We start from the raw sequence: 20,973 nt of genomic DNA, 5'->3' as shown, positions 1-20,973 counted from the left end.
TGAGAAAATGCAAAAATGGAAATGAAGTGTTTGTAGATGGGGAGGGGAGGTGGGGGGGAGGGCAGGGACAAGGGGAAAAAAATGAGAACCAAAACCTGTCATATAAAGGTACACGATCCCAATAATTAATGTAATTGTACTGTATACCTTAAATGTACCAATAAACTCAATAAAAGGAAAAAAAGAATTAACTTTGATTAATCAATTTTTTGATTAGTCAATTTTTAACAAAGCCCATAATCAAATTACTAGCAACTATATTTTGCATGGGATTTTTTTAAACATATAAATTTGAAGAGGAGAGCTGCATTTTATGTTCTAGAAATTCAAAATATGCTGTATCCTAAAAAATTAAGAATGATTAATAAACGTTGGCAAGTAAAAATAAATAGTAACTATTATATGACTATTTCTCATTTATCAAATTAGGAAAATAAAAATGATAAACTGGTAAGTCATTTCAAAATGCTAAAGATGGAAGAAAGGGCATTCATACAGCCTTGGGGAAAAGTATTAAAATGTCTGAATTCTTTGAGTCAATTCCAACTCCAGAAATTCGTTATAAAGCAAATAAGAATGTGAACAAAGACCTGCCTCTCCACTACTGCCATATGAAACAGAAAGCAAGATGACTTTCCTCTTTCCTGACTGATAATGTTTCCTCTCATCTTATTTTGTTTCCTCCACTTATTTCATGAATTCTGGTCCATACCCTAGCTTTGATTAATCTTGGCTTAACAGAAAGGCCTGGTGCCCCTTCCACTGAAACAACTTGGATAGATGAGAAGGAAATCTGTATGTATAGGTCCAAGGGCCAGATCAAGGAGATTAGATAAAAGGAAAATATAACATATGGTAGCTAACAAAGAGAGAAGCCTAGAAGTAACTATATAAGATCACATTCTTCGGATATAATTTATTATTTTCATTGGAGAGAAATATTATTATATAATCATTAAGACTCATAATTCTTTACATAGAAATGTGGTAGATATGTTTTAGAATTCAAAAACTTCAAATTCAAAAAGGTAATTTGGCATATATATCATATAACACAACCTCCAAGGATCTGAAAAAGTATCCCATAATAAAACAATTATTATAGCTGCGGTGAGACCTATGAATATTTACACTGAGATAGGTAAAACCATAGTAAATAGTGTCAGATTAGTCTAAATCATTCATGAAAACACCTGGTTTTCAGATCTCTTTGTAACTAATGATTATATCAGTGCATTTCCTTTTGTAATAAAACAAAAAATATACCTTGGAAGAGGGCATTTACCACTTAATCTTTCATCCTCTATATAGCGATGTAAAACATCCTGAGATCTCTTTAGAAGCACTGAGAGTGCCATTCGTGAGATGTAGCCTTCTTGAGGTGTTGTGACCTTATTACTGAAGGAAAACTGAAGTAATGTTTCAAAACACATTTTAGAAAATTCTTCTCTCAAACGAATATCAATCTCTGCTTCTGTAAAATTAATTTTTGATGGTTAAAAATGTTATAACAATTCTAGCAAACTAGGAATAGAAGAAATTACTCAATCTGATGAAAGACATCTATGAACAATCTATGGCATGCATAAAGTCTGTCTACTCTTATCATTTCTTCTCAACAGTTTTCTATGAGTCCAACTTGCAATAATGACATGTTTTTTCTCCTCTTCTGGCAACAACTTTTCTGGAACATGACTTCTGCTCCAGTTCTCTAGTTGTGCTGTCTAGTCATAACACAAAAGTAGTCTATGGCCATCACCCTGGGAATTATTTCTATTCTCCCCTCTGTCAGGTCTTGCTTCCTAGATTTCCTGTTTTCTGCTTTCTTGATTTATCTTTTTTGTTATCATAGAGTATATTCTGAAGTAACTTCCTAAGAAACAATCGATAGAAAGTAAACCTACTTAGGCAAATGTCATTATTTCACTGCAGTACCAAAAAAATGTGGTATCTAGCAAGATCACCATCACCACAGCATTGTTAAAAATGTGAACTCTCCATGATTCACCTTCGTCTTCCTGAAATAGAAACTCTGGAGTATAGCTTGTCCTCCATTATGTTGCTGCTGAAATTGAGGATTACTATTCTATACTTGTTTTTGACCAACAGTGTGCCTAAGTACAAAATGCCAATCCTTTTTTATTTATAACTCTAAAATTACTGTTTTATGTCTTTAGCATCCAACATTGCTACTGAAAATATTCTAATGTTATTTTGGATTTTTTGGGGGGAAATATTTCATGATCTTTTTATCTCAGGTATTTTGATATTCATGATTATGTGCCTGAGCATCTTTTGCCTTTCACTTGTTCAGGATATTAAGTGACCATTTTTAATTTGGAGGTATGTTTCTTCAATTTATTTGATAATTTCTTCTAATTTTTTGTTCTTTCTTGTCAGATGTTGGAACATCAGCTTTAGCTTATTTCTCAGCCTTCATTTACTTATTTCTTTCTTCTCATATTATTCTTTTTTTTGGTCTTTGTTCTATTTTCTGGATTATTTGCTAATGTTTTATTCTAACCCTTGACTGAATTTATTTCAGCTATCATGTTTTCAGTGTTTCTGAATTCTTTGTTTTTTTGGGGGGTACCGGGGATAGAACTCGGGTCCTTGAATTTGCGAGGCAGGCAACAGAACCACTGAGCTAAATCCCCAGCCTTCTTTCTGGTTTTTATTGTTCCTTTTTCAGAAACTTTTTGTTTCATAAGTATGAAATCTTTTTCTCTTAAACTTTCTCATAGTACGATGTTTTTACATTTTTTATGGTTCTGTATTGCATCTGTTTCCTTCCGGTTTCTTTTATTTCCTCTTCATTGTTCAGTCTTTCTCTTTCACATTTGTGAACTTTGGCAGTCAGCTCATACTTCAGAGTGGAGGTCCAAAATGTTTACAGGAACTTCTGTGTTCATAAACTGGCCCTGATTAATAAGGAATGACTTTGTATGTATGTTGTTAAAGAAAACTTGAAGACGGAGGAGAAAATATTTGTGCCTTATGGTAAGTAACATAACTGGAAGAATGGCCATTAAGTTTTTTGTCTTGGTAAATTTGTACAATAAATAGTGAGGAATATATATTATCAGAAAAATTATACTTGAAACTCAATCCTCATTTATCTTAGGATATTTGTACCTAATTCTTACTGCATATTTTATTAAAAGTATGTAGAAAAATTTATACATTCTTAATAAAAATTTGACTACATTAAAATAAGTGGACTTCAATTTTTTACCCTCTGAGATTTCTCATGTTTGTTAAATTTGCATGTTACTATGCCAATTTTTAAGATTTAAATCAGGACTAGGATAAAACTAATTTGTGAAGTAAGTAATGAGAGAGACATCTAGTGGCCAGCCCCTATACAGTAAAACTGCTCTTTAAAGTAAGCAGCACAGAATTAGTCATGGCTCCCATAAATTCTAAGACCTGCTATGTATTGCAAAAACTTACAGTCTTTAAATCATTTCAAAGAAAATTCTAACTATAATCCCACCATTACATTTATAACTTGAAAACAATTTTATATAAAGGAAATAACAGCAAAAAGCAAAATACATTAGCATTTAAGGCAGAATGATGTAATGAAAAGAACAATGTAGTTTTTCAAAGTATGAATTTGACCTCTATCCTTTAAAATGTGAGCAATTTTTTCAACTATACTAAAGTGCTTTCACCTTCTCTAATATAGAATACCTATCCACACAGAAATATTTAGAGGATCAAGAAGTAACATTCTAGCGTAACATTTTATACATAGCAGCTATTCACTAAATGCCTGTTCCCTCCACAAATGTTACTTAAGGCATCTTATTTTTTCCCAATAGTCCCGAAAAAAGCTAGTATTAATATCTTCATCTTCAAGATTATAAAACTAACACTGAAGAGAAGTTAACCAACATACGTAGTGGCAGAATATATCCCTATTTTTCCTAACTTATAATGACTCTCAATAATCTCTGACTTCACAAAACTGGTAACTTGTCAGCCTGTAATACTTCATCAGATTCTGTAAGTGCTATGTAACATAACTAATCATGACTAGCAAATAAACACTATACCCACCAGATATTCATATTTTTCCTCACAAAGCTTAATGTTCTATTTTACATTCTTAAAAATTACCTCTCCAATTCATATTTACCATAATAACAGGGTTAAACATTTTCTGTCAGCTTCTAAAGAACTTCCTAACACCTAAAAAAATAATTAAAATTACATACCTGTAAATGAAGAGGACTGAGAATGTATTGAGCCTTTGTTAAGCATTGTCATTATCTGACCAACAAATTCCTTAGGAATAAAATTGGCATAAGGTAGTATCTCAGTGCTGATCAGCTGAACTACCTGAAAAAAAAGGGAAGGTCAAACACAGTGCATATTTTTCCAGGAAATTTCTAGAGTAAAATTTTATTTCATTTTAAAGGAAAATCAATTAAAGAATTCTCCTTGGTAGAAGTACATGAATACTTTTTTTTTTTTTTTTCCAGTACTGGGGATTGAACTCAGGACCTTGTGCTAGTGAGGCAGGTGTGGTGCCACTGAGCTAAATCCCTGGCTCATGAATACTTTGTTAAGTATTAACATGCACACTGGTCTATTTTCGCTCATTGCTCCAATTATAAAACAGTTAATAGTATTACTGTTTACTGTGACACCATTTTGACACACGCTGATCTTCAGTGTGATAACTACAAACAGTTACAGAGAAAAACTGCACATGAAACTTAGCCATATTTGAGTGAAATATCCAAAATTAAGATTTAATAATTTTTATTGCCCAAAAGTATGAATTATAAGGGATATAAAAGCTATATGCACTTTTCTCAAATACCTTTTTTTAAAAAATAGCTTATTATCTAATAAAATAAACTGTAGATTTTACCAATAGTATATCTACAGTTTATTATTTTGCCCTCTAAAGAAAAAGTTCACAGTAAGATAAATACTATACAAAAGGCAGTATTTTGTAAATATGCAATAATTTCTAGGTTTTTAAAATGATTTTTTATTTGATTTACTTAGATGTTCCCCTACCTTAAATAAAAAAAAAAAATCCTCAGGCCCCACCACCAACAAAAAAACCACTTTTTCAAATATTATTTAAATGATTGACTGATCGATTGACTGAATTATATCAGGAATCAAACTCAAGGCCTCACGCTTGTCAGGCAGGCACTGTACTACTACTGAGCTATATCCTTGGCCCAAAATGTATTATTTGCAACCAGTCTAAAATACAGACAGACACCTATTTTTTCCAAAATAGAAATTAAATTCTCGAATCCATATTCACTGACTGATGGATTTACTTTAAACTTATGAAATGAACCCAACTAAGCATCCAGGCACATGCACGTGGTACAAGACTACTACATCTAAGGGAATTATTTCTAAAATGTGAGTGACTAAAATCAATCTTTTATCTGTGAGAGTTTCAATGCTTTTTAGGTTTGATCTTAACCTATTACATACATTACCTTATTCTTTCAGCAGTTTTATAGTTTCAACATTTCTATTTGGTTTTACAAATGATCTCAGAAAAATGTTTTAAATAGCTTTCTCACCTCAACATCAATACTTTCATTTCTTTGAAATTCTTGAATAGAGAGATTATCAGGAGGTATGCTGAAAAATGTAAACAAAAAACTTTTGACTTTTAAAGGTAAATTACACTGTGAAGAGACAAATAGACTATATATATTCAAATGATAAAAAATTATATTTTCCCACCCAGGATGAGACATGCAAACATAAAACTCCAAATATGAAAACACCTGGTCCAATCCAAAACTGAAAATCTGTATAACTAAACTTCTTTCAGTACTATGAAAGAAAAAAGGAAAAGTAAAGATACTATTATCATCTACAACTACAGCAAAAATTACCATTGTGATACTTGAATTCACATGTTGTAATGACTTAAAACACCTCAATCAAGTGGCTAACTTATTCACTCAGAGACAGATCATTAATCATTAATTTGCATTAATTGAAATGCATTAAAGTTCTTTATAGTAACAACAGAAAATATCTATCAAAGAGGACTGACTTAGATTTTCTACAGCAAAACACTGTTCTAGCAAAAGCAAAGGAAATCAATAGTTCTGAGAAACACAAGATGGAGTCCAGATACTGGCTCATAAGAATTAGTAAAATGATCATAAATTTGTAAATAGTGAAATATTAACTATTTAAAAATGGCTGAGAAGGCCGGGGATTTAGCTCAGTGGTTCTGCTGCCTGCTTTGCAGGTGCAAGGTCCCAAGTTCAATCCCCAGTACCAAATAAATACATAAATAAATATAGCTAAGAACAGAATAAAAATTTTACAAAAATAATGACAATGAAAATTTAAAAATCAGCTACTATAATAAGAGCTTTATGTGTATTAATTTCATAGGTCCTCAACAATTACATGAAGTAAATATATTTGTTCTGTAATCAACAGAAAACTGAAGCTTCAAATGGATAATTACATGCACAAGAACACCCAAAATTGAATGGCAACCTGGATGTGTCTGACATTTGAGCCTATATTACTCTCTTATATTATAGAGATAAAAATTATTAGTGCATCTGGGTTTAGTATAGTATATAGTTTTGTACCCAAGGCTATAGTGGCAATGGACCTTGGTTTGCTTGGCTTGGATGCTTTGCACTCACTAAATATCTACTGAATACCAACTACCTTGAATCAGGCTTTATATCTGGTCCTGAAAAGCCAGTTGTAAAAAAGCTAGACTCAGTGTGTGTATTACAGAACTTACATTGTGGTGTGTAAGACCTATGAACTTTATAATCCAGTAGTAAGAGCTAGAAGGAAAATTTCAAAAACAAGTTCCCACACCTAAAATAAGAGCAACAATTTAAAAAACACTACTAACAAAATAGTTTCATACATCATATTTGAATCTTGAGAGATAAAAATCATGTTTAATTTATAATGAAGAAATGTGTTTAGTAGTATTAAAAGATTTGTGATGATGGTAGAGGTTAACTAATGATGGATTATCAATAAGAAAGTAACAAGCCTTTTTTTAGAAACACACTAATAATGGTAATGCTATTTGTATCATATATCAGAAATACTGTTTCCAAGTTTTAGCTATTACAAACTATGCCACTATAAACATGGGTGCGCATATATCACGGTGGCATGATTCTTTTAATTCTTTTGGAAAGATACCCAACAGAGGGATGGCTGGGTCAAATGGAACCTCTAAGCCTAGTTCTTTCAGGTATCTGCATATTGATTTCCATAGTGGTTGCACCAGTCTGCACTCCCACCAACAATGGAGAAGGTTTCCTTTCTCCCCACAACCCTGCCAACATTTGTTATTGTGTGATTTCTTGATAGCAGCCATTCTTTGTGGGATGAGGTGAAATCTCAGTGTTGTTTTCATCTGGGATAATTAGCAACGTGAAATAGGAAGAAAAGGACCAAAGGTGTAGGGACAGTGAGAAGGATAGGGAAAGGGGAATAAGGAAAAAGGAAAAAAATATGAGAAAATTTAAAAATGGAATTAAAGTGTTTGAAGGTGGGGAGGGGAGGAGGGGGTGAAGGCACGGTGGGGACAACGGGAAAAAATGAGAACCAAGACCTGGCATGTTAAAGGTACAAGATCCCAGTAATGAATGTAATGTACTGTCTACCTAGAATGTACCAATAAATTCAATTTAAATAAAAATAAAAAATAAATAAATAAAAAGAAATACTGAACTTGGTTATTAAAGTATGAAGAAATAATAAGGTAACACACAAAACTAATAACTGAAAGGTTCACTCTTAATTCCAACAATCTATAAAAACAGGAAACTGTTTTGCTCAATGTGAATATTCTGATGCCAGAATCTAAACGAATGCTTTTTCATTTAGTATCCTTACTAAAGCATATCCAAAACATTGGCTGAAACTTAAAATGCTTATTAAAATAATTTGCCTATAAATTACAAGGGAGATGGACAATAAATGGGCAATGTAAGACACTTCAAGTTTGAAGAGTACAACAGTAATTTAAAAAAAAAACTAATTTCATGAATTAAAAGGTTTGGGCAAAGTGGAACATGCCTTTATTAATCCCAGCTACTGAAGAGGCTGAGGCAGGAGCACCATAGTCAAAGTCAGCCTGGTCAACTGAACAACAGCAAGAAACCTATCTCAAAATAAAAAAGACTAGAGATGCAGCTCAGTGGTAGAGTACTCCTTGGTTTCATCCCTAGTATCACAAGCAAACAAACAAACAAACAAATAAATAAAATAATATAAAAAACCTGAAAACTAATATTATACTTTTTGTCAATTTTCTCTGTATGGTATATTAAAATTTTTGCAACTGATATGATTCACATTCTATAAAATTCACCTGTTAAAAGTGTACGATTGTTCCTCAAAGGTCTACTATCTAGAGTATATAAAAACGAGACCTCCCAAATTTAAAGACCTGATTCAAAAATGGGCATCTGAAATGAACAGACATTTTTCAGACAAGTAAAAGCATCAAATAAACACATGAAAAAAATGTTCAACATCACTGGTCATTCGAGAGATGCAGATGAAAACAACACTGAAATTCCACCTCATCCCAGAAAGAATGGCTGCTATCAAGAAATCAACCAATAACAAATGTTGGTGGGGTTGTGGGGAGAAAAGAACCCTTCTCCAAAGTTGGTGGGAGTGCAGACTGGAGCAACCATTGTGGAAATCAATATGGAGATACCTCAAAGAACTAGGATTAGAAGTCCCATATGACCCAGCTATTCCTCTGCTGGATCTTTCCAAAAGAATTAAAAGAATCATTCCACAGTAATATATGCTCACCCACGTTTAGAGCAGCACAGTTTGTAATAGCTAAAACTTGGAAACAGTTCAAGTACTCATCAACTGGAGACTGTGGTTTGTCTATAAAATGGAGCACTACTCAGCCATAAAGAATGAAAGTAGACATTTATAGCTAAATGGATGTACAGTGAGGCCTTACTCTTAAGAGAAATAAATAGGACACATGTGTAAATACCAAATAGTTTCTCTGGTGTGAAAAACTGAAAGTGTAAATAAAGTTCAAACAGGAAGAAAAGGGCTAAAGGACTAGAGGAAATGGGAAGGGTAGGGGAAAGGAAAGAAGGGAAAAGAAAAAATATGAGAAAAGGAAAAATTGGAAACAAAGTCTTTGAAAATAGGGAAGGGTGGAGGGGTGAAGGGAGGGCAGGGGTATGGGGAAAAAATAAGAACCAGACCTGTCATGTAAAGGTACAAGATCCCAGTGATGAATGTACCTGGTACCTGTAATGTATACCTAAAAAGTACCAATAAACTTAATGGAAAAATAGCGCACGCGTGCAAACACACACACACACACACACGCGCGCGCACATGCACATATATATATATATATATATATGAAGTTATATGACCATCACCATTTTAATTCCAGAACATTTTCACCACCCCCAAAAGAAACTGTACCAATTAGCAGCTACCAGCCCCCACTTTTCTCCAACCTTTGAGAACTAAGAGTCTATTTTTTCTTTTCTTGAGTTGCCTATTTTGGGTAGATCATATAAATAAATTAGATATAGACTAGTATGGTCTTTGTGTCTAATTTCTACTACTTGTTTTAAAGGTAAGTCCATGTTATAGCATCCTTCAGTACTTCAATTACTTTTATGGCTGAACAATAATACGTATACACATAAGTATATCCTATATTTAATTTATTCACTAATCAACTGATAGACATTTATTTTTCTTTTTAGCTATTGTGAATAATACTGCCATAAATATTAGCACACAAGTTTTTTGTGTGAACATGTGCTTTCAATTCTTTTGGACAGTACTTAGTGATTTTTTCTTTTTTTTTTTGGTACCAGGGATCGAACTTGGGTCCTTGTGCTTTCGAGGCAGGTGGTGGAACCACTGAGCTAAATCCCTGGCCTTAGTGATTTTTTTTTTAAAGAGACAGGGTCTTGCTATATTGCCCAAGCTGGTCCAAACTACTGAGGTCAAGTGACCCTCCTGCCTCATTTACCCAGTACTGTTCCTGAGACTATTGGCTTAGTGCCTGGCTTAGTACTCAATGGTTTTTTAAATATTACGTGCTGCAGTATCAAGCACAGTACTCAATGATTTTTAGTGTACCCATCCACAAGGCATAAATTATACAATGTCCAATTAACCTACTGTGTCTCCTATAGGATAAGTACCATGCTTTGGTATTCAGAGTTTGACTGGATAAATTTCTAACAGACCTCATATAGTTACCAGAATATAGTCCTCATATTTTTCAATTTCGTGAGTTTTTTTCTTATTTAAACTGTGTGCTTATGACAGCTATCAGTGATGTCCAAAGCCATTCTTTTCATCTACTCACTGCTTTTTTTTTTTGTAACAGGGATTGAACTCAGGACCTTGAGCTTGCAAAGCAGGCAGCAGAACCACTGAGCTAAATCCCCAGCCCTTAGTTGGTTTTTATTTTATCTGTATTGTCTTTGTTATTGTATTCCCTTGCCAAAGCAAACTGGAGAACAAAAGAGTTGGGAAATTTCACAGAGAACTGTATGGTTATTCAAAGGGTCATAGAGCAAGTATAAATTATGTTAAAGGATTTAAGAATGAACCAATATAAACAACCAAAAACTCTGAGAAGAACAACAAACTGCACTGCTCACAGATAATGTATCTAGTGGATAAATGCCTAAATTGTTGCAGTCTATATAGAAGGTAGCACTCTTACTAATCATTTTGTTAATGAATCAAGAAAAAACTATTTTCAGAGCAATTGTAAATATAATGTTTTACTTCCTGAAAGACTGTCTTATCTTTAAAAACTAATAAGCTGACCTTTTGGTAAAGAGAAAGTCTTCAAAAGTGTTGGCTAGTTCTGGCCACATACTGTCAAATTTTCCAGAAGAAGCATGCTGCCGAGCAACAGGTAGCCCAATAGAAAGAACTTTGAGGAGAGAAGACACTGCTAGTTTCCATGTACTTTCAGAAGGGCAGGAATACTTCAAACTGAGAGGAACTCTAAGAGTCTGAAAATAAAGATAGTTTAAGACAAATATTAATTAAAACAACACAAATTTACTTTAAAACAAAATGCTAAGCTAGAGAGAAAAAATAATAGCATAGTTATTTTCATTGAGAAAAGGTGTTATTTTCTAGAATGACTCTCACACATGGTCCTCAAATTCTGCTTCTTAGAAACATATACCTTTATTTATTGGGTTCTTAGTATTGAATCCAGGGCCTTGTACATGCTAAGCACATGCTCTACCACTGAGCTCTACACCCAGCTACAAAAGATATACCACTAAATCCTCATTGTTTTACTAGCAAAATTTAAGAAATATAATAAAGCTACTGCACTTATTTTAAGATATTTTTCATCAGAAAGACCTCATAGCTTAGAAAAATGGCTTGATAAATATAATTCATGATTGTTGAATAAAGTCATTATAAATGATATAAATAGTCCCTACTTATCTCAGAATAATGATTTTTTTACCTAAAGAATATATCATTTCAACAATACTGCCAGCATCAAATAAAAGTGTAGAAATGAAAAAATACCTTAATAATATTCTGGAGAACTTTCTCATTCACCACTGCTTTATGACAGGCCGTTTTTTGGTATAAATCCACAACTACTTCTAAAGACTTTTCAGCAAATGGTACATAATTCAAGGCTACCCATTCTGCCTAGAAAGTAATATTTTCACATGGAGTTAAAGATAAATGAGATTAAAGGAAATCATATTATTTTCAAAGAGAAAACTTCTTTGTCTTAAAGTTCAGGCCTTGGTTTTAGGTCAGATTATATTACATGCAAAGTTTTCAAATATTTCATGAAAAATAATTTTCACCCAGGCAAAAGTTAAAAATTATCAGAAAAAGAATATATAGAGCATTCTACGAAGAACTGGGAAAGATGTATTTTATTTGTTGCCCATAGGTTAGGACAATTTTAGGAAATTTAACTCACCGGTGCAAATAGTTGGATCTATTGTGATTCCATTGTGTTGCAAGACAAATAGAATGAGAAAAGTTAATACATATTGAAACTACTTTTCGGATTATATAAAATTATAATTTTCATGCTGAGTGAAAAAAATCAGCATGAGCATGCATGCAGAAATTTACTTTTTCCCTAAGCCAAAATAAAAGTTAAAATTTGCCTACTATTACTAAAAACCTATATTATGTAAAATCCAACTAAATTCCACACCAGTAGTGCACATACTTCTCATTTAGCACACACAGATTTCTTCATCTTGTATTGTAGATACATATTTTAGGTAAGTTTAGGATTATGGGTTAGAAGCTATTTTGTAGTGGGATTGGGCAGCCGAAGAAAAGATACAGAAGAACTCATAGTTTTCAAGGAATATGTACTGTAGATAAGCATGAAAGGTCAAACTTTTTGAAGGACCATTTAAGAGAGGAAAGTCATAAATAAGAGAAAAGGAACATAGCAATGGTTTGCCAAATGTATTTTTGTTAGGCTTAAACTATTAACAGATGCATGTAAACTTGTATGTGAATTAAAAAAAGTTTTGAAAGGAATTGAAGCCTATCTTAAGTGGAACTATTTATAGGCCATTAAATCTTACAAAATAAATATAATTTATATTAAATTACCTGATTGTATTTTGCATTTGCAATGTGCTTTGTTTCTAGTTGTCCATACTGTGGAGGTTTACAGGAAAATTCTACAAATGCCAATAACTGGTCAAATATAGCTGGATACATTATCTGCATGTTTTCTGGTCCTACACAGATGGCCTATAAAAGCAAAATAGAAACATTAGAATGCATAATCTGAACTCCAGTAAAGTTTTTACTGTGTATCCACTGGTTTAACCTAAGTAAGGGCTATGCTATTTTGAATTTTATTAAAATCTTTTATATAACTTATAAAACATTCAAACTATCTAAAACTATTATTAAAGTATAGCCTAAAAGTGTTAACTAATGACCCATAATCCAATCTGCAGAAGCTGTGACTATGCAACCTTTTATGGGAAGAGTCTATGGAGTTGTGATTAGGTTAAGGATCTAGGTGAGGGAGGGAGATGCTCCTGGATTAGCTAAGTAGGCTCTATATAATTGCAAGCCTCCTTATCAGAGGGAGGCAAGAAGATGAGAGCCAGATAAAGGAGATACAAAGGCAGAAGCAGTAACTTGAGTGATGTGCTTTAAAGATGGTAGAAGATTTCATGAGCCAAAGAATGCAGTCAGCTACAAGGTAGAGAAGGGGGGAAAAAAAAGCAGCTAGAGAAAGCCAAGAAACACTCTTGAGCTTCCAGAAGGAACGCAGCCCTCTTGACACTAATTTATTATTCTCCTAAGACTCATTTCAGACTTCTGATATTCATAATTGCTAAAATAATATTTATTTTTAAATGCTATTTAATAAGGTATGATTTGTTCCTCAATACACTAGAAAAGGGGCAAGCACATAAAGAGACTAAGGCTCTACATTCTGACCATTTGTTCACTAATACAGCCATCTAATACAGATGATCAAGAACGCTGCTCTGACATCAGCTTCTATTAAATGTCATCAGTTCACTGAAATGAGAGCTGATTTCTGCACCATGCCTAATCGACTGATGTTAACAAAGAATCACATGCCTTATACTTAGGAAATTAAATCATCTATGAAAATGTTTCTGATAGAAATTACACATTAATTTTTAACAGGCTGTGTGTAATGTCTGACGTTTCTGAATGTATAATGTATTTGATTTAAAACAAAATTTTAATGTAAATTGATAAAATAACTTTATTGCCTCAAATAATTTGATAGAAGAATAAAATGCATTATGTGGACACTACAGATTTTAATTACAGTACTTCAAAAGTATTTAAAATACATCTTATTTGCTTACATATATTTATACAATTTTTACTATTACATGTTTGTAATACATACAGTCTAGGCTTATATATTTTTCTAGCAATAAGTATGCTTTCAATTCTCACTTTCATATTTTATTGTAATGATTTTTTTTCTGTGGCAAAAATGTTTAAGGGCATCAAAATTAAAAATACAATTACTCTAAACTTAAGAAGGTATTTTGAGTATACTATCAATAAATGAAATCAAAATTCAAAGCATTCATTTATTTGTGTATTTATGATGTTGGGCCTTGCACATGCTAGGAAAGCATTTAAAATATTTACAGTACTCTTCTAACAGTAAAGTATAAAATTTATATTTTTATGAAATCTATTTTCAATTTAGTGGATAACAAATTAGTTTTACATATTTTTTGCCTCACAGATGCACCATGTATTTGTAAGTAAAATTTTAGATAAAACTGCACTGAGATATAAATGTAGACAAACTAGTGCAATCAGAACGTATGATCCTATGGATACAATGTAAAAAAGTACAGTAAAAACATCTAACTTTTAATATTTGATTATTTTACTCAGAGAGTGAAAAGAGAGCTCAAATAAAGTTTATACAGACTCAAAATTTCTCTGCTGACTGCTTCTACTGCTTCTATTTTCTTCTTTATTAACATCTTGCTAGATCTCAACTCTTAGAAGGAAACAATAGGAATCATTGTGGAAGAGACCAAATTATCCTAAGTGAGTTCTTTTATTTTTGATAACTTAAAAAGACAATGTGGATACTTGAGAAAACTATATATTACTATTTATTTGGAGGCAACAGTGATTTTGAGTATATATTTCATGGCTTTTTTTCAGTATTCCTAAGTATATGTCAGAAAAATCTATAGGATAAATTTGATAACAAATTTTAGCCTAAAAACTGAGAATGAATAAGCAATCTGGACAATATTTTCTTTTAGTACTTGAAAACTACGCAAAACAAAAGAAAGTGAACTTTTAACTGCTGACATGGCTTAAGAAATTTCACTCACCAACTCATTTAACAAATGCTTCAATACCTACCATGTACTAAGGCCTTTGCTAGATGACTTGGTCATAAAAATAAGAAGAGGTAACATTTACTGAACATTTAACTTGCACCAGGTACTAAATACCTTATAAATATCTTATTTTAACAACAAAAAGTTACAGATGTATTATTTTTACTTTAGGGATGAACAAGCTGAAGGAAGAAAGATTAAGAAAACTGCTCTATATTATGTACAACACAGGGCCTCATTACACAGGGACACTATGTGATGGTGTCCCCTAAGTACAACTCCAGCAGCCCTGCTAGATATGGCATCCAGACATCTGACTTTAAGTTTCCCAATCAATAAGACAGATGTATCTTAGCCTCAGAACTTACAGTACAGTACATACACAGAGCAGATAAGCAACTAAAATAAGCACACATCACTAAATGATGGTGGCTCAGAACCCTTTGAGAACCAAGACTGAGGCTGTGAAGCCAGACGGAACAACGGTACCAAGAAAAAACAACACAGAAGCTCCTCTTAGGAAAAGATAGGAAATCGAAAATAATTTTTTCCTTAAGAGAAATAGGTTTTAAGCAATAAAATGTTTTCTTGAGTTGGACATAGTGTGCACGCTTGTAATCCTCATACTTGGGAGGCTGAGGCAGAAAGATCTTTGCAAGTTCAAGGCCAGCCTTGACTACACAGAGTTCAAGGCCAGCCTGAACTATACAGGGAGACTCTGTCTCAAAAATAAATAAATAAATGAATAAATAAAATTTAAAAAAAATAAAAAAATTTTTTCCTTGGGTACTTTATTTTTCAAGATACAGTCCCAAAGCTAGTAAATTCTGCTTGGCAAAAACATTCCAATTGCTGGCGATATAGCTCAGCAATGCCTGCCTGGCAAGCTTAAGGCCTTGAGTTCAAAAAGAAGACAAAACAAAACATTCCAATGCCTTAGAAGAATTAAAAAAATTCTGATATATGCTAATTTTTTGTTAGAAGATAATAAAGATATTATATTCCAGGTTTATGAAGTATCAATTTGATAAATGCAGAGAAAAATGACTAGAGTAAAAATTAATAATCATGAAAAATGGTAACAATCAATATAAATGAACAATAAAACTTCCTAATTTTCAGACTGAAACTGATAGTACCTAGTATGAGTAATTCCATTGCTAAAGCAGAATTTTTAGTTAACAATGTTTTCTTTTCTTTTCTTTTTTTTTGTAGTGTTGAAGGTTGAACTCAGGGCCTCATGCATGCATGCTAGGCAAATGCTCTACCAGTGGGCTACATCCCCACCACTGAGCTACATCCCAGCGCCAAACAGTGTTTTTTTGTTTTTTGTTTTGGTACTGGGGATCAAACTTGGGATCTTGCACTTGCGAGGCAGGTGGCGGAACCACTGAGCTAAAATCCCTGGCTAACCTACACAGTGTTTTTAAAAAAGTAAAATCATGTTCTCTTAAAAAAGAAGTTACGGAGTTGTTCTTTCTTATGTTTCTGTATAAACAGATAAAAAATCTGAATCAAATATTTGAGTTAGACTTATAAGAATTCCCAAAAAGCTTAAGATTTTCTTTTCTGATGGAAAAAAAAAAATCTTCATTCCCTCTAGAATAATTGATAAGTAATTTATTTTTAAGCCCAAGTGGGAGAAAAAGTAATTATTGATAGATTTCATTTTTTCCAAGTTAAAAGCAATTACTTTGATTGCAATTATGGAAACCAATATCCATACAATAAATTTTTTTAACTGACAAATTTTCTTAAATTTTAAGTTTCTCCATATTGTTTCCCTGTACAATACACCTTGGATTAAGTGAAAATTACTGCTTTGATAGACTACCTCCAGAGGAAATTAAAGGTTATCATGGTGGTTAACAGAAATATCACTATTCTTACAGTGAAAGTTTTCATCTCTCCAACTGTGTAAAAATAAAACATTTAACTGAAAATACGATTTTCATTAATAAATGACTACTGGTAGCATGCACACTAAGACTCTACTTCTATTTTAATTTTAGTAGAATGTTTTAGCTACTTTGTTAAAATGGGTGGCATGTTCAGTTTTTGTTTGTTCTTTAGCATTTTGACAGTTCTGAATTATGCTACCAATTTTCTTGGTAATCCAGAAACCCTTTTATTACTACCTAGCCTTGGTTCCAAATCTGGATTTGCTGAATGATTTTTAGATGTTTATTTTTTTTTTACAATAATAAAATACACATCTTAAATATATCTACTTTTTAAATATCTTAGAAAAATATTTTATACATTAAACCTTTCTAAACATAGGCTCTCAACAATGTCACAAATAAATCTTAGTACAGATGAAATATCAAAATATGCCAAAGTTTATTAACTTTCTAAACATAAAGGCATCTTATTAAAGTTATTATCCCCAATATTATATCCTCTTCTGAAGAGCTGCATGGACTAACCAAAAATGCTTGTGAATTGTGAAAAATAACAAGAGGATGCAAGGAGCTTCTTAAAGACTCAAAACAGATCTGAATTACCTTTCTGAAAATATCAGAAAACTTCAAGTTTTAAAAGTAACTAATTAAATCTTAACAATCTCAATTTATCTCAAAATAAATGTACAGCATTCTTGATGATCCAGAATTTATCCCCCAAAATATATAGCAAGATTTTTAAAAAATCTGTAAACTATATATATTATTGCTTAAATAGCCATAAAAATTATATTACCTTTTGGAGAACATCTAAAGCTGTAAGTACAGCTTCCTGTAAACTTGTCAGAACTGCTTCAGTATAAGATGGAAGAATGAAAGGGGATGCATCTGAACTTATTGGAACTGAAACAGCACTGTGCAATATGACCCCCAACTTTTGCAAATCATCCATGTTGAAACCAGTCTTTATGTGTTGGTACAGAGCTGGAAATATCTGAATTAAAGCTGTCAGAAAAGGCTGGCTGGGAATAAAAGTTAGTTTATCAAAAGTAATAGGAGGTTTAGTGCTTTCAGATCCAATTCTATACCAGGTATTCCACACAGCCCACCAGAGATTCAAATCTTCAAGCTCATCAGTAACTATGGGTAGCTCAGAGCTACTGCATCTCCCCAGTCTTTCTCCAATGGAATCTGTTCTTACAAATGGCCTGCTCAGGCCAGGGCCTGATATGGACCCTATAAGGACAGGCACAGGCACATTAACTACAGGAGGCGTTTCAGGCTTATCTGAGTCTCTGACAGGGGACACAATCTGTAAAATTTCTTGAAAGCTTTTCAGAGCAGCCAGAGATACTTCATTGTTTTTGCTGAGTGCTGCTGATTGTATATGGTCAAGAAGAACATCCCAAGCTCTTGAAAAATCTCCTATATTAAGAAGAGGAAAACAAACAAAAAAGCATAAATGACCAAATTTTCTCTTAATATTAGATATTTTAAAGCATATTTGCTTTATTTTTCTGCCTAAATTCCCATAAAAGTAGTAGAAAAAACATATCTAGGTATTAAAGTAGTAACAACATGAATTAAAATCTTCACAATCTAGAAATCCAGTTAATTTTTTTCACTATAAGGATAAAGGACATCAAGAAGAGGATAACGAATATAGCAAACACTTTGGTCTCAAAAATATAATTATAAATCTACATATGCAGGTGTATACTATTTCTTAGTACTGTTACTGAATGACAGAATAAAACCAATGAGCATGAAACAAAAGCTTTTTAGTAGTATCTACAGTCTATCCTCTTACCATTATCAACAATTGCATAAGATGCTCTCATTCTTAATCACTAGACTATATCTAAAATATATAAAGAACTCAAAAATATGGCTCTCAAAATAAAGGAACCAATCAAAAAATGTGAAAGTGAAATGAATAGGTACTTCCCAATAAATACATAGAGAAATGCAAATTAAAACACCACCAAGATTCCATCATCTCCCAGGAACAATAGACATCATCAAGAAATCAAATTAGGGTCAGGGATTTAGCTCAGTGGCACCACACCAAGGTCCTGAGTTTAATCCCTGGTACCACACACACACACACACACACACACACACACACACACACAAAAATCAAATTAACAAGTGCTGGTAAAAGCTGTGGGGAAAAAAACAAACCTTTCTACTAGGAAGAATGTAATCTAGTACAACCACTATGGAAATCAATATGGATAAAGAAGATGTGGTTTTTCTATACAATGGAATACTACTCAGCCATAAAGAATGAGAAATTAGATTCATTCATAGGAAAATGGATACATATTGAGGATATACTCCTAAATGAAATAAATAAGTCATATATGTGTAAATATTGAATAGTTTTTCTGGTGTGAAAAACTATAACAGTACATAAGATCCTAATGAGATAAGTGACAATGTGAAATAGGAAGAAAAGGGCTAAAGGTGTAGGGAAAGTGGGAAGGGTAGGGGAAAAGTAATAAGGAAAAAGAAAAAAATATGAGAAAATGAAAAAATGGAAATAAAGTGTTTGTAAATGGGGGTGAAGGGAGGGCAGGGACAAAGGAAAAATGAGAACCAAGACCTGTCATGTAAAGTATAAGATCCCAATAATGAATGTAACTGTACTGTATACCTAAAATGTACCAATAAACTCAACGAGGAAAAAAAAAGAAATCAATATGGAGATTTCTCAAAAAATTAAAACTAGAAATTCCACTTGACCTACTATTCCTCTACTACTTATCTTACCCAAAGAATTAAAGACATCATATTATGGTGATACATGTATACCCATGTTTATAAGAGGACAATTCCTAACAACTAAATCTCCAAAGCAGCCTACATATTCATCAACAGATGAATGGATGATGAAAATATGGTATTTACACACAACAGAAAACTACTCTACCATTAACAAAGATAAACCTAGGCCGGGGATTTAGCTCAGTGGCACCACACCTGCCTAACAAGCACAAGATCCTGAGGTTGATCCCTGGCACCACCAAAAAAAGAAGAAGATAAACCTGAGTCTTTTGTAGAATCTTAGATGCACCTTGAGACCATAATAGTAAGTAAAATAAATTTGACACACAATATTATATATCATATGAGACACCCAAATTATAAAGAGCAAAAAAAAAAAAAATTGCAAAAGTTGTAAAAGTATGATGCATGTTTTAATTGTTCTAAAGATTTTTAAATAGAGTGTATATCAGATTCTATACATTCAATCTTTACGTTTTGGTTTTCTTAAACATTTTTTTCTCATAATAGTGAGTTACCAGAAGAAAAACACATCGTAAAGAATAAACTGGACTAGAGGTGTAGCTCAGTGGTAGATTTCTTGTCTACCACATTTGAAGCCCTATGTTTAGTCCTTGGTATTGAAAAAACAGATAAGACAGATAGACAGACTGTCCTTTCACGATGAATTTATTCCTTTCGTATGAAATCAATTCTACTGATCCAACATCAGCAAAGCATGGGCTGAATGGAAGCTTCTGGTTTCTAATGATCCATAGACAGACTATGACAGACAACACATTTACAGTGAATTGCTTGGTGTACTCTGCTTCATGAAGCTCAAAAAAATAACTTTTTTCCTATAACAATCAGGCCTGATGGCTTTGTTAATAATTTGAATTATTCACATATTTGCATTACAATTACATGAAAGCCAGAGAAACTGTATTTTTTTCAAAGTAGCTTAATGTAAGTAGGCTATCAAGTACATAAAATGAATAATTGAAGCCAGATGTGGTGGCACATCCCTGTAATCCCAGTTGGGAGGCTGAGGCAAGAGAATCACTGAGTTCAAGGTCAGCATAAACTACATAATGAGAACCTGTTTCAAAAACAAACAAACAAATAATTGACATTTAGAGACTTCTAATTTTGCAGAGGCTATGACTCCATTTTTTTTTCTTAAATAGGGAAACTCTAATGCTTGAGAAAGCATTCAGTTAACTAAAAGTAAGGCAGGTATAAAACAACTAGTATTATTCCCCTATTTTGGACCAAAATAATACTTGCAGTTTTATTCATCTTTCCATCTGTACCATTTTTATTAAAAATTAACACCATAATTTACATATAATAAAAATAGATTTTAAAAGTAAATTGCTCTGTGCCTGCTTTCT

General features: G+C 32.6%; 1 protein-coding gene across 5 annotated transcripts in view; it reads right to left on the bottom strand.

Annotated features, from left to right (window-relative positions):
- Mon2 (MON2 homolog, regulator of endosome-to-Golgi trafficking) overlaps positions 1-20,973 on the bottom strand; it is a 114,126-nt gene that overhangs the window by 12,957 nt on the left and 80,196 nt on the right. For 3 of the 5 annotated variants that reach the window (XM_010644534.3, XM_010644535.3, XM_019210767.2), the window contains 8 exons: positions 17,604-18,232; positions 12,637-12,780; positions 11,981-11,998; positions 11,569-11,697; positions 10,840-11,030; positions 5,568-5,628; positions 4,224-4,347; positions 1,267-1,474 (listed from right to left, as the gene is read on the bottom strand). In XM_010644534.3, the coding sequence (XP_010642836.1) occupies positions 1,267-1,474; positions 4,224-4,347; positions 5,568-5,628; positions 10,840-11,030; positions 11,569-11,697; positions 11,981-11,998; positions 12,637-12,780; positions 17,604-18,232 (1,504 nt within the window). The remainder of the gene's footprint in view (positions 1-1,266; positions 1,475-4,223; positions 4,348-5,567; positions 5,629-10,839; positions 11,031-11,568; positions 11,698-11,980; positions 11,999-12,636; positions 12,781-17,603; positions 18,233-20,973) is intronic. The other 2 variants (XM_010644536.3, XM_010644537.3) reach the window with 1 other exon arrangement.

The sequence above is a fragment of the Fukomys damarensis genome, unplaced genomic scaffold, assembly GCF_012274545.1.
Source record: "Fukomys damarensis isolate Sample0158 unplaced genomic scaffold, DMR_v1.0_HiC HiC_scaffold_15, whole genome shotgun sequence".
Classification (NCBI taxonomy): Eukaryota; Metazoa; Chordata; class Mammalia; order Rodentia; family Bathyergidae; genus Fukomys; species Fukomys damarensis.
This window is presented reverse-complemented; position numbering and strand designations above follow the sequence as displayed.